The 23,901-nt window shown below is 42.9% G+C and overlaps 1 protein-coding gene across 9 annotated transcripts in view; it reads left to right on the top strand.

Annotated features, from left to right (window-relative positions):
* TPPP (tubulin polymerization promoting protein) overlaps window positions 1-22,979 on the top strand; it is an 84,802-nt gene extending 61,823 nt beyond the window's left edge. For all 9 annotated transcript variants that reach the window (XM_053260993.1, XM_053260989.1, XM_053260992.1 and 6 more), the window contains 2 exons: window positions 5,302-5,452; window positions 10,670-22,979. In XM_053260993.1, coding sequence (XP_053116968.1) covers window positions 5,302-5,452; window positions 10,670-10,864 — 346 coding nt within the window. In that variant the 3' untranslated portion in view covers window positions 10,865-22,979. The remainder of the gene's footprint in view (window positions 1-5,301; window positions 5,453-10,669) is intronic.
* Window positions 22,980-23,901: the final 922 nt, after the last annotated feature.

Genomic DNA, 23,901 nt, shown 5'->3' with positions numbered 1-23,901 from the left:
TACATATTTTTGCTAGGATATCAGTAATGTCACATTTGAGTTATTTAAGAACTCTTGGGCAGATGCTCTTTGGCCTTGGTGATTTGTTAATTTTTAACTTTTCAAAACAGTTTAGAACATCATCTCTCGTCACCTCTGTTTGACTCAATTCTTCAGCCTCTGTCCCTGAGAAGCTCAGTTCAGGCTTGAGTAGATGCTCCGTATCCTCTAACATGAAAGGAAATGCAAATAACTCATTCAGCTTCTCTGCACAGTTATTCACATGTAGTAGTACACTTCCTATCTGTGCCCTGCAGCTCTTACCATGTGCATTTTTAAAAATGAACCTCAAAATAGTTTCTCTTTTAAGCTACAAATGTACAGTCCTTTACACAAAAACAAGTACATATGAACAGACACCTGTATGAATGTACAACATAACACCTGAATAGGGCTCCTCTGGCTCTCATTTGTACAAATTGTATGGAGAGAAAATTTATTTCTCTGTTGCTTTCATAAATTATAGTTTACACAGAGAGCTTATTTTGTAGCCTAAAGAGAACCTGTTTTGAGTTATGAATAGCAGGCGTGTGCACGCACGCACACACACACGGTTATTTTTGCCAACCAAGGTTTCTGTCCTCTGAGCAGCAGGGCTGGCATTAAGGGCCGGCATTGTTGGGCAGTGCCAAAGTCCCGGCAGGACCACTGCTCCCAACCCCTAAGAAAGAGGAGAAGCAACAGCCACTCACTCCATCCGTCAGTGGTGTACTCTTCCCTCTTTCTACAGCTACAAAAATGTGTATATTTGTATATACCGCTTTTCCACAAAAGTGCTCAAAGCAGCTTTCATAAATAAATAAGATAGTTTCCTTTCTCATCGTCTATCCTACCCCCATCCTGAGGAACATGGGAAGCTGCTATATACCGAGTCAGACCATTGGTCCATCTAGCTCAGTATTGTCTACACAGACTGGCAGCGGCTTCTCCAGGGTTACAGGCAGGAGTCTCTCTCAGCCCTATCTTGGAGATGGCAGGGTGGGAACTTGGGAGCCTCTGAATGCAAGCATGCAGGTGCTCTTCCCAGTGCGGCCCCGTCCCCTGAGAATACTGGAATACCTTACAGTGCTCACATATGTAGTCTCCCATTCAAATGCAACCAGGGCAGGTCCTGCTTAGCAAAGGGGACAATTCATATTTGCTGCCACAAGACCAGCTCTCCTCCTTGAGGGGTCCTGTAACGTTCTTCTGGACAGCTTGGCCTTGGATATCAGCAGGGTTATATCCACAGGGTCACTATGAGTGGAGCTCAAGCAGTTCTCAACATCCGTTAGGATTTTGGTTTGAAACTGTTAATTAGGTCAGGTGGGCATTGGCTAGCTAGCTTATGTTAGTGTTTCAATGTAGTAGCATTTATTGATGGATAAATGTGAGCCGCAAGCAAATCCCGCCTCGTTCTTTAGTTTCAGGAATTTCAGCTAGAACAGAATATGCAGCCTTTGCCTGTCCTCAGTTGACCTTCCAGTTGCACGTGCTTTATGAGAGTTGAATGGGCTGCAGCATGGAAAGCAGTTTATGGATATCTAGGGTAGGGGCTTTGCTACATGGAATCTTCCTAGTAAGAGTGAAGACAGATCTAATATTTCATAGTTTATTATGGGTCCATGACCAGATAGTAAAGATCTAATATTTGTTATCTGTGGAGCCAGTTTGGATTAAATCTGATTGAGGGTGTTTCCAAATATACTTTCTGCTCCAGGGTTAAGCTCTGGAGAGAAAACATTGTTCTGCAGGTTCGGAAGGGTGACTGTGGATGGTGAGGATGAGGCAAAGGCATTTTTGTGGCACCACAGAACAGTTCTAAGTGTGTTCAAATGTTTCAGGTTTTCATTTAAAAATAAAATAAAAGGAAGCATTAAAGAGCAAGAATCCAACCTGAATCATAGGGCTGAGGGGCAAGACCAATGGCTGTATTCAGTTTGCTTATATGTACGTCTCACATACAAACTGTTAAACCAGATAGAAACTGGGTTTGCATCCCAGGCAAAGAATGGCACTGTGGCTTCCCTTTAAATGTTTCATCTGCCTTCATCCTAAATTCAACAGGTAAAAACGATATGGAATACTGTATGTGAGAGCCAGCGTGGTGTAATGTTGGACTAAAACCAGGGAGGCCCAGGTTCAGATCCTCTTTCAGCCATGAAACTCACTGGGTGACTCTGGCCCAGTCACTTCTCTCTCAGCCTACTCTACCTCACAGCAAGGAAAAAGAAGTGATGTACTGTCCGGGGGGTTGGGGGGCATATATTTACTGCCTTGCTGATAAGTTCAGTTGTATTGGGACAAGCCAGCTAAAATTGCCATGTTTAGTCTCTTTGGTGTCTGTGGAATTGTTAAGCATGTGTTCTCTTCCATTCAAGGCAATAGCTTTACTTTGGCTGAATTCTGCCCATTGTAAAGAAGGAGGTGTGAAAGAATGAATAAGACTTGGGTTCTGCCTGTGAGACAGAATTTGTCCGCTGCACTGCCTCTGCTCCTCCATTTCCACACATACACCCTTCTTCCACCTAGGGGGTAGTCTTAGCCCAAACACTGTAGCCATTAAAAAAAGAACCTACCTCAATTGTTGAAATTTCCTGAAGATAATTCCTTATTGGGTTATTGCAGGCCAGCAAGAGGAAGGGACCTGGGGGCAATGCTGATATGAATGCTATGATTGTTGTGTTGTCCAGCATTGTTAAATGCAGCTGTTATTTCTGTCTCTTCTCTTCTCTCCAATTGGCTAAAGCTAGACTGTGTGCAATCATGACAACATAATATACAATGAAGGGAGCAGCTACTTTGGACAGCTTGACAACAGAGCTGTTCAGCCTAGTGCTCCTTACTGGATGCAGTCTAGATCATGGTCTTTTGCAATAAGGGGATAGATCTTTTCCCCTAAGTCTCTGAAAGTTTGGGATTTGTTGAAGTGGACTAAGGGACTCTGATAAACCTGTTAGTAATCCATGGTGTGAGAACTAGGATGTTACTAGTATATAGAAGTTATATACTTTTATTCTTTTGCATTGTATTGTATTTTATTGTATCCTTTTCATCTGTGAAATGTTGGAAGTGTATGGATTTGTGGCATAGAATTAAAACATGACTCCTCCCTGCTGGAGTCATTGCTCCTGGATCAAGGTCATGACCTACCTGCCCCTTGCAGATCTCTTGGCATTTTTACAAGAATAGGATTGAGACCCGATTAGTCCCATGGCAGAATTCCAGTGAAATAATTAACTTTTTGTGGCCAGTCCAAGTCTCTGACTGCAATTCCTTGAGGCAAAGGGAAGTGAGGAAGGGTAGGATGTTCATATCAGGAAGGACAATACAGCCATGTATTTCCCCCCCCCACCATATGTTTATTTACTTGTGGCTTTTGCACATGGTGATGCAACAAGAATCCATGAACATACATTGTATTTTAAGGGAACACAGCAAAATGGGAAAGGTGTGGTTTGCATTTTCTTAATGTGAGAGCATAAGCCACTAGTATTTCTTTCCTATTAGCTAAGAAATGGCTATGTGTTTCTAATCATTAATAAATCTTTCTAATATTAATAAATCTCTCTTATGGCATATGTTCTCTTATTAAGAACATACAAATCACACCTTTCCCTTTTTTGCTGTGTTCCCTTAAGTCTAATGGTTAATACTGGGTGTTGTCTCCAATATATGGTTGCAGTACATTTTGTCAATGGATTGCTCAGGAGGATATGTTTTCGTGCATATCAAAAGTCTCCCAAAATTACACCCTGGGAACCCTCTCCCCTTTTAGGGTAGCCATTTTGCTTTTTCACATTCTTACAAAGCCATTGGTCCCAATCCAGTTAGTTAGCCATGAGTAAGTTTGAATATTATGAGGCTTAAGCTAGTTACGAATAATTTATTCCATTGGTTGTACTCAAACTAACAGTTTAACTTAGCTAGATCAGGACCAATATTCTTTGATGTAATGAAGACAGAAGAATTAACCAAAAAGCACCTGAAATATTTACATAACATTCAAAAGCTTAATATAAGTAGAAACTTTGTAAAGAAAATTTCAAATCAAAATGCTAAGATGTTCCACTGGGATGACTATTATACATCAAGAACCTGACGCAACTCAGGAAGTCAATGGAACAAGTTGGCTCCAACCAATTCAAATCTCATTGCTTTCAATAGGACTTCCTTATGACTAATTTTGGTAGGACTGGTACCAAATTCTTTTAAAAACTCTTTGAGTTAGCTTCTGGAGTATAAAGCAACGCTAGCTATGACTTTTCCCTGAGAAGATCAAGGGGAGGCCTTACACCCACACCCATTTATTATAAAATACTCAAAGAGTCACACTATGGAAAGTAAAGAAATCAACGTGTGTATTGTTTGTGTAGATGGTTTCATATTTTTATATAACATTGAAAGTTTCATAGTTCATTGTCTACCCAATGAAATTGTTTCATAGTTCATTGTCTATTGTCATAGTTCATTGTTCAACTTCCATTGAAAGTTTTATAGTTCATTCTTCCTTATGCTTTAAATCACCGATTTGGCAGGGGGTTTGTAGGCTATCTAGTCCAGCCCCCTATTTGATGCAGGGAATCTAGGGCTAGAAACATTAAACGGAGAGCTATCCAGGTTCTGCACGAATGTCTTCAGTGCGTGTGAGCCTGTGCCCTCTGGTAGTTGGTTCCATTGTCAGACTGCTCTTCCACTGAGAAGCTTCTTCTAATGTTCAACCCATATCTACCCTCCTGTAGCTTGTGATGGATCTTGAGATTGTAACCATGTGCTTGGCATGTATTTCCTATCCCTATACATGTGCATAGTCAGTACTGTCTAATTCTCTGGGGCAGCAGAGAGCCCCTCCTGTTTGTGAGCCCTTCAGGAATTTGAGGGGTGCTATTGTGTTCCCCTCTGTTCTTTTTCTTTTCCAGTTCTGACAACCTTTCCTCGTGGGGCTTGTTTTACAAACTGCTGACAAGCTTTGTTACTCTCCTCTGAACCCATTCAAGCTTGTCTACAACCTTCTCTAGATATAGCACCTAGAGCTGGACACAATACTCCAGATGAGGTCCAACTAATGCAGAATAAAGTGGAGCTAATCCTTCTTCTCACTTAGAAATTCTGCTTCTGTTAATGCAGCCTAAAATCATATTAGCTTTTTTTGCAGTTGACACATGTTCAGTCCTAAGATCTTTTTCATAGGCATTCCTGGCACTGCTATGCCAGGTATTCCCTGTCCTATAAATGTTGCATACAGACAGTTTTGTAATTTCTGCCTTTTTTTTAATGTTCCAGGGGGAAATCCAGGACAATTACATATGATCAGTTTAAGGAAGCACTTCAGGAACTCTCTAAGAAACGGTTTAAAGATAAGAGCAACGAGGAAGCAGTGCAAGAAATGCACAAACTAATTGAAGGGAGAGGACCAGTCATATCTGGAGTCACGGTATGGTAGCCTGACATATGGTAAATCTTGCTCTCCTTCTCAAGGCCTCTTTTAGAATCCTAGACATTCTCTCTCACAGAGCAGGAGCTCTGAGACTTCAATCAACACAAGTGGATGCTGATCCAGTCCCACTTTTACTATCTTCTGTGAGAGGGCAGCTTTTTTCTAGGCAAGGCCATTTCATAAGACTAGCCTACCCCGCACAGAGCATCTGTGCGGCGCTTTAGGGCCGGCTGTTTTCCCCTCCCTCTTCCTGCTGCCCCTTCTCTCCCCCTTCCCTTCAGCTGCGCTCTCCAACCCTCCTCCCCTCCATTTCCTCCCCACACACAGAGCCATGGTGGGCGGCCAAGAAGGGCCCCACCACCTCCATTTTTTTCTCCCTCCCGCCCACCTGCCGCTGTCGTGGCTTTTCTCCCCCCCTCCGCCCTCCCGCCACCGCATTTCTCTCCCCCCACCCATTGCCCACCTCCACTTTTCTCCCCCCCCTCCCCTCCGCCCGCCGGCTGGCCGGCCACTGCCAGCACTTTCTTCCCCCTCTCCTCCTCAGTCCTCACTTCGGAACCCTCGCGTGTTGCGAGAGTTCCGCCGCCAAATCCTGGGCACGCATGTCCCAAGAGAATTAAATATATAGATAGATAGCCTGATGGCAAACATTTCAAATTCAATGATGTAAAAGAGACAGGAAGAAGCCAAGTGCCTCCCATTCCTGCTCCTTTGCATCTTAGTTAAACAAGCAAAACCAGACTTTTCTGAATAGGTCTTCAAAGAATAGACTGTTCTGGTCATAAAACTTGATACATATTTTTTCATAACATGTTGCACATACTGTATATGGGCAACTGAATATATCAGAACAGGGACTGTCGGCTCAGTACTTGGCTTGCAGTGTGATGCTTCTGAACGAAGGTCCCTCTCCTTTGACTCAAAGACTTAAGCCTGTCAAAAGTGAGGGTGGGCAAGCCTTTGGGTAGTTGAGCTCAGAGGGATCTTGCCTCCAAAGCTTAAACAGTCTGTCATCTCTGTTTGCATGAGATTGCAAACATTTAGTTTCCATTCAGTTGCAACTATTTAGTTTCCCTTTGCCATATGTAAGAACATAAGAACAGCCTTGCTGGATCAGGCTCAAGGCCCATCTAATCCAGCATCCTGTTCCACACAGTGGCCCACCAGATACCTCCAGATAGACCTGTCCTCCATGACTCTGTCTAAGCCCCTTTTAAAGCCATCCAAGCTAGTGGCCATCACCGCATCCAGTGGCAGCTAATTCTTTAAGTTAACTATGCATTGCGTGAAAAAAAGAATGTGTATAGGGAATTTTTAATCTTCCACTCAGCATTAATAAATACTCAGCTAAGTGGATAGTGACAGCTTTGAAATAAGAGTCTCTTTCCAAGATGTAACCAAATGGCTGCTTTTCAAGACTCAGGTGAGTAGGGAAGTTCGGAAGCTTACAGGAGCCATCACAGGGTAATCTTTGCTTGATCACCTAAAAGAACACAAGTGCTGGTTATTAATTTGAATAGCACTATCAGTGCAGAAAATGTACTTTGTGGCCATAGCTTATCCATTTCCATAACAGAGTATTGTACTCAATGTTTATGCATGGGAGACTGTCAGGGCTTGCAAGCTGAAAGCAGGCAATTGGGTAAGAACAGAGTGAACAGTCTGTAGTGTGAAGGCAGGCTGGTAGGTCAGAAGGATGGTCCAGCAGTTCTAGTTGTGGAAATGAGTTGTTTCTAGGCCAGACCTGTTCAACTTTGGCCCCCTAGCTGTTTTTGGACTACAGTTCCCATAATCTCCAACCGTGGTGACCAATAGCCAGAGATTATCAGAGTTGTAGGCCAATATCTGCAGGAGGGCCAAAGTTGAGCAGCCCTGTTCTTGGCTGAAGAGCCAGGGCAGATTCTGAGGATTAAGAGGGTAAGCTGAAGCACCACTTGACCCTTGTGCCCCTTTATATTGCTGAGTTCTAAGCTGTAGGACCTCTTTCCAGCCAGCTACATTAGCAGCACCCAAGAGCACTGGACAACAGACAGGGCTTCCAGAGAGGCCACCTACAAAATGGTGGTGTGGGCAGTAAGCTGTCAGAGGCTCTGGCTCCAGACACATGACTCTTTTCTGAAGCTGAGAGAAAATTAATTTCCGGATTTACTCAGTGAGTGTGTATCTTAAGCTAGGGATCACACTTCTTCCAGGCTCACTAGAACTTACCACAGTGGGGTGTCTACCACAGTCCCTGGAAGTTACTCAAATGTTCTTCTCAAAAGAGAGAACATCATCATTTAGGGCCTTTCTAAATGGAGAATGGCAACCTGGCTCCGTGCTTGGACTTTTATATCTCCAATAATGTAGTCTATGCCTAGCAGAATGTATGGCTTGCAGAAGTGATGTGCTAATGAGGCTTTACTCTCGGTAAAGAGTGCAACTACCAGATGTTGTCTATTGATTTTTTAATGTTTAAATGGTTTTAATTGTTTAATTGATTTAATGTTTACATGTTTTTAACTGTAAACTGCCCAGGGTCGCAGGTTGTGGGCAGAAGAAAAATATGCTAAATAAATAAATATATGAAGGTGCACCAAGAAAATATAATCCTGTGATTTCTTCTGTGACCAGCTGCTCCATTTGGGGCTGTGGTTTATACTCAGTAGCCTCTGAAGCATACAGTTAAGCATTACATGTTAGCTACAGGCAGGCTAAGATATAACATGCCCATAGTTAATTGTTGCAGAATAAGGAAGATATGAAACTGTAAGAAACCAATTCTGTGGCTTCCAAAGATTGCCCCACTGATGTATCAGTGACCTTTGCTGTTTCTTTCGCGCTTTGCTTTATATACATAGCTCATGGAGAATGTTAATCAAGTCTAGAACAGCTGGCAGTTTAGGTCTTCCATCTATCCAACTCTATAAATTTCACAACCCCCACAATGAGCGGTAGAAAACAAAGGAATGGAAACTTGTACACCATGTGGATTGTTATCTCCAAGGTCTTTTGAGCACATCCAAGAGAGCCATGGATTTGCCTAGCTGGAATTCCTTCTTTCTTTTGATGTTTTTGCCTCCGGGGGCAGAATGTTTAATCATCCTGGCCTGCAAGATTATTTGTGCTAAAAGGTGGCTAGAAAGGCTTGCAGTCACCAGCTTTGAAGAAGGGTGTGGTGCTATTCCTTGGGAATATGTCTAGTGATTACTCAGCTGGGAATAATTTGGAGGGAAACCCCATCTGCCTTTAAGGAGGCTGCTTTTATCTTGCTAAGCACCCCTTACTATTTGCTTGGCACTGGCAAAACCCATAATACATAACCTCAGGTTGTACTGGCACTGTACATAGATGGGAGGGCTGACCACTAGCCCTGTTCTGAAATCCTGCCACTATTATGGAGTGTTTGTATGGACACTGGACCAACTAGACCTTGGAGTAAATATCAGAACTTCATGAGGCTTAGATGTCCAGTACAACACTGCAAAATGCAAAATGTTAAGGCCTAGGCAGAAGAATCTTATCCTTAGAGCCATGGAGCAGGACAGTATGAGCAAGGACTTTGGTAACTAGATTATAAAAATAGTCTGGCCTTCCTGAGGAAGACATGAGTTACACAAACTCCAACAAAGTAAAAAAGTATTCTTAAGAAAATAGAACCAAATGGGCTATACTATTTCTCTCTGGTTTTTTTAGCCCCATAGTGCCATCATAAATCATAAGAGCCAGCGTGGTATAGTGGCTAGAGTGCTGGACTAGGACCGGGGAGACCCGAGTTCAAATCCCCATTCAGCCATGATACTTGTTGGGTGACTCTGGGCCAGTCACGTCTCTCTCAGCCTAACCTACTCACAGGGTTGTTGTGAGGAGAAACCCAAGTATGTAGTACACCACTCTGGGCTCCTTGGAGGAAGAGCGGGGTATAAATGTAAAAATAAAAAATAAAATTAGAGAACAGATAAGGCAAAAACCTACTAACTCTAGGAAATTTAGAACTTCAGATAACATTTAGTGGTATGGAATATATGGCATTAGAGAGAGTTGCAAAATCTTTTGAACATGACAGCACTGGCTGAAACACTTAATGGCCCTGATGTACTTTGAGATGATCTCTGAGACACAGAATAAATAAGAGGGAAATGCTAAAGAGCTGGAAACCTTTTGAGGTTTCTAACTTTCTATCACATGCTGAAGAGACAACTCATTTTTCAGTTTAAATTTTCAAAGTAAAACTGAAAAGATGGCTTGCCTCGTCAGCAGCGAAAATTGCTGTGGAAACTGTAAAGAAACCTTGGCTGTGTGTATGCACTGTTGTAAGTGCATGTAGCTTCATTGGGTTGCAGCCACAGAGGACAAATGCAGCAATTTCAGGTCACCCACATGTGGTATAAAGTAAGACAATGGTGTAAGAAAGCTGGCTGTATCACACAGGCAGGCTAGGCAGTCACTGGGGACAAGATGATTAAAAGGGCACTCAACAGACTGGAATTAGTGTGCCTGTCCAAGCACTCGCACTATTTTTGTCATGGCTAGCTCTTTCTGTGAACTGAATTTGCCACATCCTCTACTATGAGATAGAATGTTTTGAGGCACACTCTGCTCCAGTTCAGATGTACGAGTTAACTGGAGTTAGGCATGGCTGAGATTTCAATTCTTAACTCCAAATTGCGCCACAGATGGTCACCAAACCATGGTCAGCCAAACTCCAGGTGGAGAGGGGAGCCCCTCCCTACTGCCCAGCCGACGAGGCACATCCTAGCTGTTTCTGTGATTGGAATAGGCATGAAACTGCAGTTATAGCTGAGTCAGCATTCAGGAGTAATATTTAGGCGGCAAACCTTAGTTGCTGGTGGTGAAACTTAAGATAACCGAAGGTTCCAATTGGAGTTTGGTGAGGCAAACTGGAGTTAGCATTCGGCCCATAACCGTGGTTTTGCATGATTGGGCATATTGCAGTTACAACCTCGGCCAGCCATAACTGTGGTTATCCTATATGTCTGAACTCAGCCTCTCTGTTCTCATGGAGATGCCTCCATCCTGCCTTTCTTACGGCATTCAAAACCCTTCAGCCAGTCCTACTTAGTAATCTGAAAGGAACAAGCAAACCAAACTAGGGGTCCTCAGTGCTGTAACATTTTAGAACCACTCTGTTGATTTACTTACATGTTCTTTGCAATGTAATGTTTTCCTTTCTTCTTCCTCTTCTCCTTCTCCCACCACCCCTCACATTTATAGAAAGCCATTTCATCTCCGACTGTCTCACGACTTACAGACACAACGCGTTTCACTGGTTCCCACAAAGAGAGGTTTGATCCAACTGGGAAAGGCAGAGGCAAAGCAGGGCGCGAAGATCTGGTTGACACTTCTGGCTATGTGTCTGGATATAAGCATGCTGGAACTTATGATCAGAAAGTGCAAGGAAGCAAGTAAGCTGATATTTGAAAAAGAGAGGGTGTACCTGTGATGGTGACCCACCTATTTCAGTTGCTGTGAATGCCTGAGAGACTATGTCAGCAAGTGGCTTTTGTGGGACTAGAACCAATTTTGACATCTACTGAGACTCTTGCAGTGACACACCACTTCATTACATTCCTCCTGCTTATGACAGTGAAAAGAAAACAGCAACATCTTTGAACTTTTGAGCAAGAAACCATATCCAAGGGCTCTCACACCACACCTCACCCATACTGGTAGCAGATTGCAAACATTCCTATATGCCTAGTTCTCTGTCTTGCTCTTTCAGCTGTAGTTGCAAACCTTTCCCCCTCTAGATAATATAGCGAAAGCCACATGCGTCAGTAGCTTTTCCAAGAGGCATCCATTCACCAGATTTATTTATTGTTGAACAGTATCTTTATAGGAAACAAGTGCTGCCCTCAAAGATAAAACATTAGCTTTCTACTAAAGGCAATTAAATAGTGGTTGTAATTTTTAAAGGTGCTATTATGGAAAAACAAATTATTCTATCCATTTGTGAACAAGAGCAACAACTATTACATTTTAAAAAACCCCCTCTGTTCTTCATTATTGGAGAATTGAGGTCCCAATTGATCTTGTTTCTCCAAAAGTGAAGGAAGATTGCACTCCCTCCATCCTATCTCAGAAATCTCCCCAATAATCTCTTGTTTCTTGCAAACCATCTGCCATCAAAGATGTTACTAATGGAGGACTAACAGAGAGAAAGGGGCTATGGAAGGCTTGTTGGAAATGGCTCTGTTGTTTGCAAGACCTAAAACTTTGCACTGCCTCAAACTGGAAGTCAAAAGAGCTTTTACTTTATTTTGATGTTTTCTTAAATATTCTTATGTTTTACAACAAATACCACAAATTGTTCTTCTACTAGGGTGTACAGTTGTACAAATGAACACCTCTAGAAGATTCAATCAACTATAGAAATTCAGTCTCTCACAAATTATCAGTCCGAAATAGTGCCCTTGGAAATGACCTACTCAGTTTGAACCATACCCTTAAAAAAAACAAAAAACATTTTGATTAATAATATTGGTTACATAGTTTTTTAGTCTTCCAGTTGCAAAATACAGGAACATTATTGTTCTGTCATTCACTGCAATGTAAACCTGGCATAATTTCATAGTCTGATTATACTAGGAGAGAACAAAGGTAGAGAAGATGACATTTAGATTCATTGGTCTGGACTTCATGATGAGGAAAATTACTCAGAGTAGTCCTGTTGAAATTAAAAGGACAAGTTAAGCCATGCCTAATTTCCTTTTAATTTAAATGGGACTGCTTTGAATAATTTTCCTTATCATGTCAGCCATTATTTTTATAACCAACTATCATGCTGCAATGAATTAAAAATCAAAGTGGTTCTGAATTGTTGCTTCATTGAATTAGGTGATTTTTGTTGTCTGTTTCTTATTGAGTCAGTGCCACACTGCATCAAGTATATAAGCTGGAAAAATGATGGCTGTGATCTTTATGTGGATATTTGCCTGCAGTTGAGTGTTCAGCCTTCTTCTCATGGAAACTTGCTCAGCAGTGCACTCATTCACTTTGCTAGCTCCCCTTTAGATATCTCGAGATTAACCAGATTAACTTCTTGCCACTTTTTTTAGTGCTCTCTTTGACAGGCCGAATATACACAAAAGAGCTGACTGTACCAATAGTAACATTAACTGTTTCTTCACACTTTGATGTTGGCCTGTGTCCAGAAACTGGCCTTAATGCTTCATCAGTGAGCCATCTATCATTTATGGTTCCTATACCCTGATTGTTAATGAAAGTTTTTTACAGTGCAGACTGAAAAGTTATGGAAAGATCCATAATCTTTCAGTCTGCATTATGAAAGTGAATCTAAAAATAATTTTGTTAAATACTGACTTTGTAGGTCTAGGAGCTGTTTTTGAAACCTTAGATTTAAGGAATGGGAAGTTTGCAGGTCTGTGGCTTTAGTGGTTACCTGAAATGGTGTTTGAGCTGTAAAGGACCGTTGCTGTTTGAAATATTTATGCTGCCACAGTCTGCCTAGTTGCCACTTTGTTGACACAAACCCCACTTCCAGAGAGGCAGGTATTTTTGCCACAGCTAGTCTGCCTGCTGCATGTCAAGGATCAGCAATAGCGTGTGTGTGTGTGTGTGTGTGTGTGTGTGTGATGGAATGATGGGCATTGTGTAGTTGTCAGTCCTCTCTAGAAGTTGTGTACAATGCTTATATATACAAAGACTTAACAAGGCATTTTATTTTGTTACACTGAACAGAATCTTCCAAACAGCAAACACTCCAACTGTGATACCTGCCCCTTTCTAATACTGTGAATATAAAGAGATCCCCTAGGCTTTGTGTAGGAAAATAAGCACATCACAAAGATATATTTAGAGCAGCCTTCATTTGGTGATCCACTTGTGTACAGTTGTGTTTTTGATGCCCAGGATCATTTTTTGGTTTGAGAATCTAGCTGCTACTTGCTGAAGTGAATTGTCCATGAACACTGTTTGATTGCGGGGAGGAGCTTAATATAACAACAGTCCTGGTATTGTTACCATATTCTGCTCATGCCTGAGTTTTCCTGGTATCCAGAGAGGAAGTTTTTGATAGCCTCATAACTCTCACCAATGGATTTAATACTAATCTGTACGCTAGGTAGTCTAGAGTAGAAGAATTTTACTATTACTTCCGTTTGAAATGAGCATTCCATATTCTTTTAATGGATTATTTTACAATGGATTACTGTAAAGAGACAGAGGCAACCTGAAGAGATGAATTAGTAACTGAAAAGCACTTTTGCCAGCGAGTACCACAGGTGAGAAGCACATGCTCTTCTGATATCCCAGTTCCATCTCCCACAACACATTCTGAAATCTTATTCTTGAACTTCCCTGTCCCTAGAACTCAGTATTCTACATCCTAGAAGACCACTATGTCATTGGAGGAGGAGGGACCTGGGTGTAGGTGCATCAAGGTATAACTAGTGGGAGAGGGCAATTTATCCAAGTCTCAATTTGAATACCAACTTTGTACATGGAATATTTCATCTTCCTCTTCTCCCATTCCTGTATACTTCTCAGTAACTTCCATCCCTTTTTAATTTTTCCCCCAAGCACAGAACATATGGTAAATATGCAGCTTTGCCTGCCTTTGTCATCTCTCTTTTCTGTTAAAAATTCTTATTGTCAGTGACCCCTTTGAAACTCATAGTCGGGGGGGGGGATGTGAAACAGCTCTTCAAATGTGAATACAGTAGAGATCAGTATCTGTAGATTTTTTAAAAAGCTATTTTACGACAGTAATATGTTTACAACTTACTTAAATAAATCATTCTAAGCACCCAATGTACTTTATTGTGTATGAAATATAACTCACTCCAGGGTATTTGCTTTTTTGCAAACAAGCATGTTTCATTTTGTATCCTTGCAGTGCCACACACACACACACACACACACACACACACACACACAGCCCTATTATCTTCTGGGATCTGGAATAGACTCTTTGTGCCAGGAATGCAGCACATTTTCCAGCCTAGAAAAAAATGGGCAGTCCTTGTGTGAACAGAGCTGCATATGTATATTGGAGTTCCAATATGCATATGTATATTGAGTTTTGGATTGTGGCCTGTTGATACCTTTTTAATTTATAGCCACACAGTTTTATGGAGCACAGTACATTCTAGGCCCCTGCTAATTGTTAAGTAGACAAAGAGACACCTTTCAAAGTGGTGATTTTCTTATATTTAGCAGGGGAAGGGCAATTGGCCCTATTCAACGCTACCACCGCACTTCTCCAGTGGCTGTTGCTGGTATTTCCTTTGTATTTTTTCATAGACTAGAAGAATAAAAGTTCTGCTGGATCAGGCCCAAGGCATATCCGGTCCAGAATCCTGTTTCACACAGTGGCCCACCAGATGCCTCTGGGAAGCCCACAGGCAAGAACTGAGGGCCTGCCCTCTCTCCTACTGCTATTCCCCTGCAACTGGTATTGAGGGGCATCTTGTTTCGGAGGCTGGAGGCATCCAGGCTGTTGGCTGTCACATCTTGTGGCATTCCAAAGAGCCCTTTGGGGAGAGGAAACCATCTTATTCTTATTCTTCCTCTGTGTAAACTGCATGGAGAACTTGTGTCGAATATATTTGTTGTAGTAGTAGTAAGAGTTCCAGCAGATGACAGTATGTATTGGGATTGAGGGAATGAATACATAACTGTTATTCCATTAAAAAGCACTTCGAGTTATGTTTGAGTAACCTAAAATGGATTTGTCTTTTAAGAAGTCTAGAAAAGAATGGACAACTTAAAGTCAACGGGTCGGGCTGCATCCAGTCTGCTCAACAACTACATAGCAACCTAACCAGAAATTTCAGGAAAGAGCAGCAAAAACAATTTGAAAGCAAAGGGCTTGACTGATTGGTTATGCCTAAGAACCTTCCCTTGTGTAGCCCTGGCTTAGGCATAGACATCTGAAGCAGTTTTATAGCGAATCAGGCCATTGGTCAGTCCAGCTCAGTATTGTCTGCTGTTGATTGGCATCTGCTTTCCAGGGTCTTGGGCAGATAGGGCTCTTGCTGCCAGAGATCCTTTTAACTGAATATGCTGAGAAATGAACCTGAGCCCCTACCTGCAAAGTATGTGTTCTCCCCAATAAGTGATGGTTTCCTACATGAAAATAGTTTTTTGAGCACTGCTTTATATATAGCTTATTATTTAAGCCTACCAAATGATATTATTTCACAAATGACTTCAAAAGCTTCAAGGCATACAATTATTCTTCCTGTCTTAATTTCCAGTGTTGTGTGGTGCTTCTGTACTTCCCTACAGATGAACATTTTATACGGTCTAAAAACCCTAGCACACCTTAAAACTGAAAATGTTACATTTCAGTTTATTCTGCAGGGTATCATTATGGAATAAACTTCTGACTCTTTGTGCCTGAGTGTATGATATCTTGTGTCTTGTTTCAAACCTACCTATGCCTTACAGTGATATATGTGCAGCTATGAAAGAGGTGTGTATGTGTGTCTGATATTTATAACACATATAAGCATGTTCTGACTCTCTTGATAAAGAAGCAACTGACTTGAACTTCACAATAAAGGGGGAAACATGTAATCTGTAGTTTTGGTCAGGCATGCTTGCCAGAATGAGTAATCATTGGCTGAGTGTCAAAGAGCCATTCCTTTCCTTGTTGCATGTTCAGCTTCACTTTTAATGCACTCATTGCTTGCTACCAGTTAGTGATAGCCAAGAGTAGTTTGCCTGTGAGTGTGTGCATGCAAATGCAAATGGATGCAACTACTGTTACCTGCATATGGGTGTTAATCCAAAACCAGAGTTAGATTGCCTAAAACAGACCACTGTCACTCTGAAGTGGTTTGCCATGGACTCTGACTTTCCTTCAATTACCATTTGATTTAAGGATGGCAATTTTGATCTGTCCATTGTCTGTCTCCAGTTCACTGCAGGCCAAAAAGACCTGAACAGCTGTCTCTGCCTCTCTTGTTTTATTACATGCAACAGCTTAGAAGGTAGGATTGGAGCTACAACTAAGGGTGTGCATGAACCATGGTTCAAGCACTGGTTCGGTGGGGCGGGGAGTGGGAGCTTTAAGAAAGAGAAGAGCAGGAGGACCTTACCTGCTCTCCACCGCCTCATGCAGCTTCCTGCTGGGGTGGCGCTCATCCCAAGTAACCCTGGGTGACTCCAGCATGCACATGGCACCCATGCATGCGCAGATATCATGTGTGGTTTTGTGCCGCACAGGGGTACTTGGGTGCCACTCCAGCAGTAAGCTGCATGGGGTGGCGGAGAGCAGGTAAGGTCCTGCTCTCCTCTTTCTTAAAGCTTCTGCTCCCCATAACTCTCCCTGCAGTGCTGAACCGGTTCCAACCTCATCTGAACTGATTCGGTGCTGAACCAGTGCTCGAACTGTTGTTCATGCACACTCTTATCTACAACTAGGAAAGAAATATGGGCCTAGAATGCTGTGGACTTGGAACTTCTGCCGCAAACCAAATCACATTTTGAGGGGGGAAGGGCAAGTCATTAATTTCTGGAATCTGTGACTTGTGTCCAAAGAGTGACAAGTGGCATTCCACTCGTACAACCGGCTTTTCTTGCTCTCCCCTTCCCACTGCAGCCATGGCTGGGCCTTCAGCAGAGTATGAGCCAGTGCTCGGGTGGCAGAAGAGCCCACCTTGCTCCCATCCCATGCGTGGCCTGCAGAGGAAGGAAGGCAAAATGGCACCACCCACTTCTCCTCTTTCCATTCTAACAGAAAACAAATTAATGGGGAGTGATGTGAAAGAAGCAAGGAGTTAGGTAGGTGGTTTTAAGAGGGAAAGCTGCTCTGCTTCCAGCAGCCAAATGCCATGGGCTGTCACTGACTGCAGCATCTGGTTCCTGCTGTACAGCTGCATCTGAGGGTCAGACAATCTTTCAGAACAGTATGCAGTGTTGGGGCCAGAAGCTGGCTGCAGCAGGAAGGAAAGTGGAGGACATTGGAGGCCCCCTCCCACCTGATCAGAAGTGCCTTCAATTTGTGCTAAGATCTTGTTGGATCCAAACTCTGACTCCTTCTATATCCCTTCTTACTAGCTGGATAGCAAACTACTGTGTATAGGTTTGTTTGTTTTCTCTAATTCAACCATTCTATTCCATGGTCTGTGCCAGCATTTGCTAGAAACAGTTGACTTTCCAGCTCATGTAAACATCTACTTTCTATCCAGATCCTGGTGGCTGTTTGGCTCAATGGAGCCAAAGTTCAGCATAAAATTTGGTTAGCCTTGCAAAAATACCCAAGCGGTGTTATTTATTTGAAAGGTTGCTGGTTCGAATCCCCGCTGGTACTATATTGAGCAGTAGTGATATAGGAAGATGCTGAAAGGCATCATCTCATACTGCGCAGGAGGGGGGAATGGTAAACCCCTCCTGTATTCTACCAAAGACAACCACAGGGCTCTGTGGGCGCCAGAAGTCGAAATCGACTTGACGGCACACTTTACTTTTACTTTATAAATGAGTGATACACACAACCTAATCTTTGCAGATACTTCTACCTTCCCACCAGTGTTCTCTCTAACAGGGATTCCCAGATGCTATGGACTACAGCTCCCAGAATTCCCAGCCAAAGACTACTGCAGCTGAGGATTCTGAGAGTTGTAGTCAACAACATTTGGGGATCCCTATTACAGGGAACACTGCTCTCCACATGCTGGTACTCCATATAGACTCCTAGAATGCTACAGCTGGAAGGTGCCTGGGAGGTCTTCTAGTCCAACCTCCTGCGCAGTGCAGGAATCGGCTGTGGCATCCCTGCAGGTGGCCATCTAGCCTCTCTTTGAAAAGATCTAGTGGAGATTTGGGGCACTTATTCACAAACAGCTGCTGGCATATGTGTGCGTCTTTGCAACTGAAATCTAAATCCATGTTGTGCATTGTATGTGCAAATGGCTTAATTGGGCAACACACCCCCACCCCATTTGCAGGCATAGGCATTTTTCTGACAACAAAAAGGCAGTAATTATTTAGGTCTACATTATACTACTTATAATGTAGACCTGAATCATTACTGCCTTCTTGTTGTCATCTCCAACTGGCTTAGCTACACATTAGCTTCTGCAGTCAGTCCCTTGTATTTTTGATGTGGTACCTGCTGTATGTTTGGAACATTACTCTGCAACTGTCAATATGTGGCATTTACAACAGGAATAGGAAGCGATGGCTATCCAAAGAATCCCTATTAAAATGGAGGGTTACCTCTAACCCCATTACAGCTAATGGGATTTAGACACGCTTTGCCTACAGCTTATTTCCATCTGGTATCCTTGTTTTAGGGAAATCCCATCATCCTAGCAGTGAATGTACAACATTTATTACAAGATCACATGGCAAAGTATATTTGGTTTCTCTTGCTGTCCATTGCTTTAACTGCCACAGTTAAAAAAGTAAGAGCCCCAAAAGGAAGCAGGATAGACTCTGCTAAAAGGGAAAGGACTTGCTCATTGAGAAAATATCCATTATAGTAAGGAACAGGCGATAATAGCGAAAATGTTGCAAGAGGGGAAATTAACTAGCAATTCTGACTGACATGGTGTGCACTGTACTGGCAACCATGCAATCCACACTGGAGCTGGAGTTGCTGTAGACTCAGAAACTTGGATGCTCTTGAGACCAGGCAGTTATTCAAGCTATTGTGGCAAATGGGAATAACTGTAGTAGCATAGCTTGTCTAATTACTTGGTCTCCACAGCATTGGGGCTACTTATGAGCCTGCAACCGCTCCAGCATGGATCACGTTGTTGCAGCTATGGTGAGCATCATGTTGTTTTCTGTTCTTAAGAGAGCCAGTCCACAAAACCTATGTGATTTGTTGCAGATAGGGATGTATGTGGTCAAGCGGTCATCTTATTGTTTCACCATATATCTGGGATGATGTAATGTGTGTTAAGTAGACCTGTAAAAGAATATTCTCCAATACATTTAATAGAATAGGTAGAATAATGATCCAAAATATTATCTCCCATGCTAAATAATGCAAGGGGATATTCTTTTCACAAGTCTAGTGTTGAGGTGCACAGTAGTGTGCTAAAACATTCCACTCTTTTGCGCGGATCCTCTCGACCAGTTTTCTCAACACAGCAGTTGATCACATGGAAACAGAATCATAGTATCCCCCTTTTAACTTCTCCTTCTTGACTTCCTCTCTCCTCTAACATTGCCTGCACTTGTTTTGATCTGCATTTTCCAGAGGGCAGATTCACACGATTGGTGAGGTGCATAACAGTGCTTGAAAATTGCACATGCACCATTTTCCTGCCAAGGGTTAGCCTGCTGTGGGAAGCTTTCTAGTAAACGGTTGGATGTACTAGAAGTTAGTTTGAACTTTCTACCTCCTTGCTTTCAACAGTTGATATACTCTATTCTGTAATACTGTACTGCACACAGTTACAGCTCCATAACACTGTGCCCGGTGCTGCTGCAGACTCCTAAACAAGTCCCACTGCTGCTCTGAACAAGTGGTTGTGCTATTTTCCCCATTGTTGCGAATGGGGGAAACGGTGGAAGTGCTGCTAGTGCAACCACTTGTTCAGAGCACTAGCGTGGATTACTTAGGAGTCTGCAGCAGCACATCAAGTCGACGACTGATATCTGACTAAATCCCCATTTATGTCAGTGTGTAAGCATGATCAATAAGCAGAGAGCATCTTGGTAAAGGCAAAGGGCAAAAGGCCTAGTCTAGAAATTGCCGCTCCTTGCAACAGGATTATTAGATCATGCCACTATCTCTAAATCCCAATCACTATGAAGTGTCTGGGACTTGGAAGAACTGGTTCTTACTGCACGCTCTGCATTTTTTGTACAGCAGTGTTCTTAAAGGGTTTAAAAATACCGCTCTCGTTGCATGATTAGGTTTGCCATCTTCAGTGCAAGTCAGAAATTATTAGAATACAACTGAGTTTAGCATGAACCAACAGTAGTTGGGAGGCCAGAGACTTGCATGGCTCATAATCCCAAACAAGCAGCTATTCTTCCTTTGTGTGTGTAAATAATTCATTTTAGAATGGACTATTTAAAGGCCAAGTTCAAGTGAGTCTATCTATGCATTTCAGAGGAGTCTAAAAATGGAATTATACTCTGGGCTCAGTTGATTAGTGTAAATGCAAACCACAAAATGTGGCTTCCCCACCATGGTAAAGTTACTCCTGCTAAATATTCATGGTTAAGACAAGACATTGCACAAATGCTATTGAATTTCATGTGGCTGATGTATGCAAGTCATTTCACTGGGTCTCGATGTAAAAGCACATCACTTTTACCTTTTGGATCGGAGGCTGTCGCTGTATGTTCTACTGCACTGTTTTCTAGACTCCTAGGGAATCCTGGAGTCTTTCAGAGAGATCAGTAATGGCAGACAAGCTGCTCTGGAAGGCAGATTGTTAGCAGTGCCCATCCATTCCCTGCAATATGCAGCAAGGGTACCAGGTGTGCTCTACTACGTCACCAAAAATATAATGTAAGGGAACTGAACTATGATAGGAAAAAAACCAAGCCAACAGATCCAGTCTGTTGGTTGTTTCTTTTCTTTTCTTTCATGTTCTAGGCCCTGTTAAGCTAGGGTGGAGCACAAATAGCCTAGCTTAGCCAGGGGCCTGTACAAATCTTCTGTGTACCTTAGAAAATGCCCCTGGGTCTTTTCCTGGCAGATGAGTTGATGCGGAAAGGCTTCTCTGAAGGTAGAAGTTTTGAAAATTGCTGCTGTACTGTGAGAGAAATGGGCAAATGAGTTTATCCTTGCTGGAAATTTAAATGTTGCCACAGATTTTAAGCACAAAATTTTTTTCTATATTTACATAGAAGACTATTTTTGACTAGTATTCTTTGAGATGATGTTTGTCCATCCTACTCTTTCTCTTGTGACGTTTGAGGAAAGTCATCAGATTTGGTTTCCCCCTTTTTTTCCTTGTACAGATACATTTTAGCATATGCCAAGACCTTGAGGCGTGTCTCATGATCGGTGAGACCCGCCTTCAGAGGGTTTGCATGGAGAACTCGCTCTCCCCGCAGACAATCCCCAGACAGCCCAGGGTGGCCAGATTGACCGCTCACATGACTGCTGGCGCCGTCACTTGTTTCAGCCTCCCACCAGCGGTCTCCTTGTGTGTTGCTGTGGTGCGGCACATGATCAAAAAGACGGGGTTAGTGGAGCGCTCACTCCGCTAACCTCAGCTAAGGGGAGGGAGGTTTAGGAGTTTGCTGCTGGGAGCCAGGTGGCTCCCGTGGCAGCAGACGATCAGCAAAAAGCGGGCTAGGCTCCCTTAGCCCGCTTCTTGCTGATCGTGAGAATCTCGTCTGCTTTCTGATTGCTTGCCTTTGGCTACCTAGAGATGTAGTTGTCATATGGTGACTAGTGGTGGAGAGGGGGGCCTTGCTCTTATCCGCCTTGGAACACTGGATATATTGAATAGAAGTGGACATGGGTACTACCTGTTTCTTCTCATTTTGACAAGTCTTCCACTTGCCCTAAGAATCAAATCAGAAATGTAAAGTGACGACAATTACTGTGTATTCACAAGTCCTATATGTCATAATATTCAGCGGCTCAGAGTACAGTGGACCCAATCCAGAACAAGTTAGTCACGGCTAAAACTGTAGTTCTATGCATACTTAGGCATGAGATCCAAGACTTACTTTTGAGTAATCATGCGTAGAGTGGGGCTACATGCCACACTGAAATCAATGCAACTTAAATTAATTATGCTGCTTTGAATGGGACTGACTTGCAAGTAACTTTTGCTAGTTTGTGTCCACTGCACTCACTGAGGCTATAACATTGTGAAAACCCCACTTGTGGTCTTAACCATGATCACAGACACCCTTGGCTCAGTTGCCAAGGATGTCTAATTTGCATAATTACAAAGAATCCAATACTTGTTAACTAAATGGCAGAAGAGAGGCCTAACAGTGGCTTAAGCTCTTGATGAAAGGGAGTCAAGCACCTGGTTGCTGCAAATACACTGGCCAACGTAATGGTGAAAAGGCACAGCAAACGCCACGCTTGACTCTTCATGTGTCACTGGGGCTTAGTCTGACCTTGTCTTTGGTTTTTTGTTAATTGTAAACTTCTAGTATTAAATCTTTAAAAGAAACTTGAAAGAGGATTGTGTACTACTAGTTTGTAACAGGCTTTTTTCAGGAAAATGAAAAGTGTGTATATGCAATATATTTTTACACTATTAATGGAAGAAACGTATTAAATGTGTTATCACTTTATTTGTGTGGATGTTAAAAGCAGTGACAGTGGTCTGGATGGTGAAATCTTATGCTAAAACAGGTCTTGCTAATTTCTAAAAAGCACATTAACCATTACGGGCAGCTTTTGTTGCATCAAAGTTCTTCATTAGTTAAGCGTTTCAAGTTCAGCAGTTGTTCAAATAGTGCTGTAAAAGCTCACCTTAAAAGGTTTCATCAGTTTTCATAATGTCTATACCATTGTTCCTTAGCCTCAAGCTTTCTGTAATGTATATTACTGCTGTTGACTGTATACAATTGCATTTTAAGTTAGTTAATTGATCAATAAATGTGTTAATATAAATGTCTTATTTTCTTGTGCCAAGTAAGATACATGTACATACATGCAAAGGAAGTCTTATGAGATCAGACCAACTATAATTTAGCTGTCAATTTAAGGTAGCACTGATTTAAGGTAACACTTGCTAACTTGGCAAAGAGGCACTCTATTTGCGGCAGCTCTTTTGGCGGGGGAAACTAGCTTTCTGGAATGCCGCAGAGCTTCTCCTTTGATGTGTGGAGTGGCCACTGGCAGTATCAGCGTTTTTCAAAACTCAATGAAAGGGAGTTTGATAGCTGGGTATGATCTGCTCTGAGTGATTTGCAAGTGCAAGTGCTGGCGGGTGGAAGGCTTGCGGCATGTCAAGGCATGAATCGAATTCTTGATGGCGTGTCAAGGCATGAATCGGACAGCTGCCCCACCGGCCAGCAGCACTACCACCCCAGCCTACAGCGCACACAGTGGTCCTAGGGCAGCTCCTTGCTTGCTGGGATCCTACTCAGCTCAAGCTCCCCCCACCCCCCCTTTCCCCTCTGCCCCACAGCCAGTGACCCACCTAGCCGTTGATGCTACCCCTTGCAAGCAGGGAGGCCTCACTCCGTGTAGCGCTGCACAGCACAGCCCCGCCCAGCTGCCTGGGTCTGCTCCCCATTGGTGGCCATCTCTCCTGGATGCTAATTGGGCTCAGGCTGGAGACCCTTTTTATGAATGATCCTCCCGTGGCTGCTCGGCTGGCCAAGAAGAGAAAAGCAGTGCGGCGGCAGCGCAGCGAGAGAGCTCCAGGTGGGCCACCCCCACTCCCTTTGCAGCCCTGCCACTGCAGCAGCACCCTTAACGCCCAGACAACAGGCAGGTGCAGCCAGCAGGATGCAGCAGCAGAGTTGGTGCGGGAAAGAAAAGTGCAGCCCACACAGGTGCACACTCGTCACCACATTCAACTCCTATA

Source organism: Hemicordylus capensis, chromosome 6 (assembly GCF_027244095.1).
Source record: "Hemicordylus capensis ecotype Gifberg chromosome 6, rHemCap1.1.pri, whole genome shotgun sequence".
In the NCBI taxonomy this organism is placed as follows: Eukaryota; Metazoa; Chordata; class Lepidosauria; order Squamata; family Cordylidae; genus Hemicordylus; species Hemicordylus capensis.
This window is presented reverse-complemented; position numbering and strand designations above follow the sequence as displayed.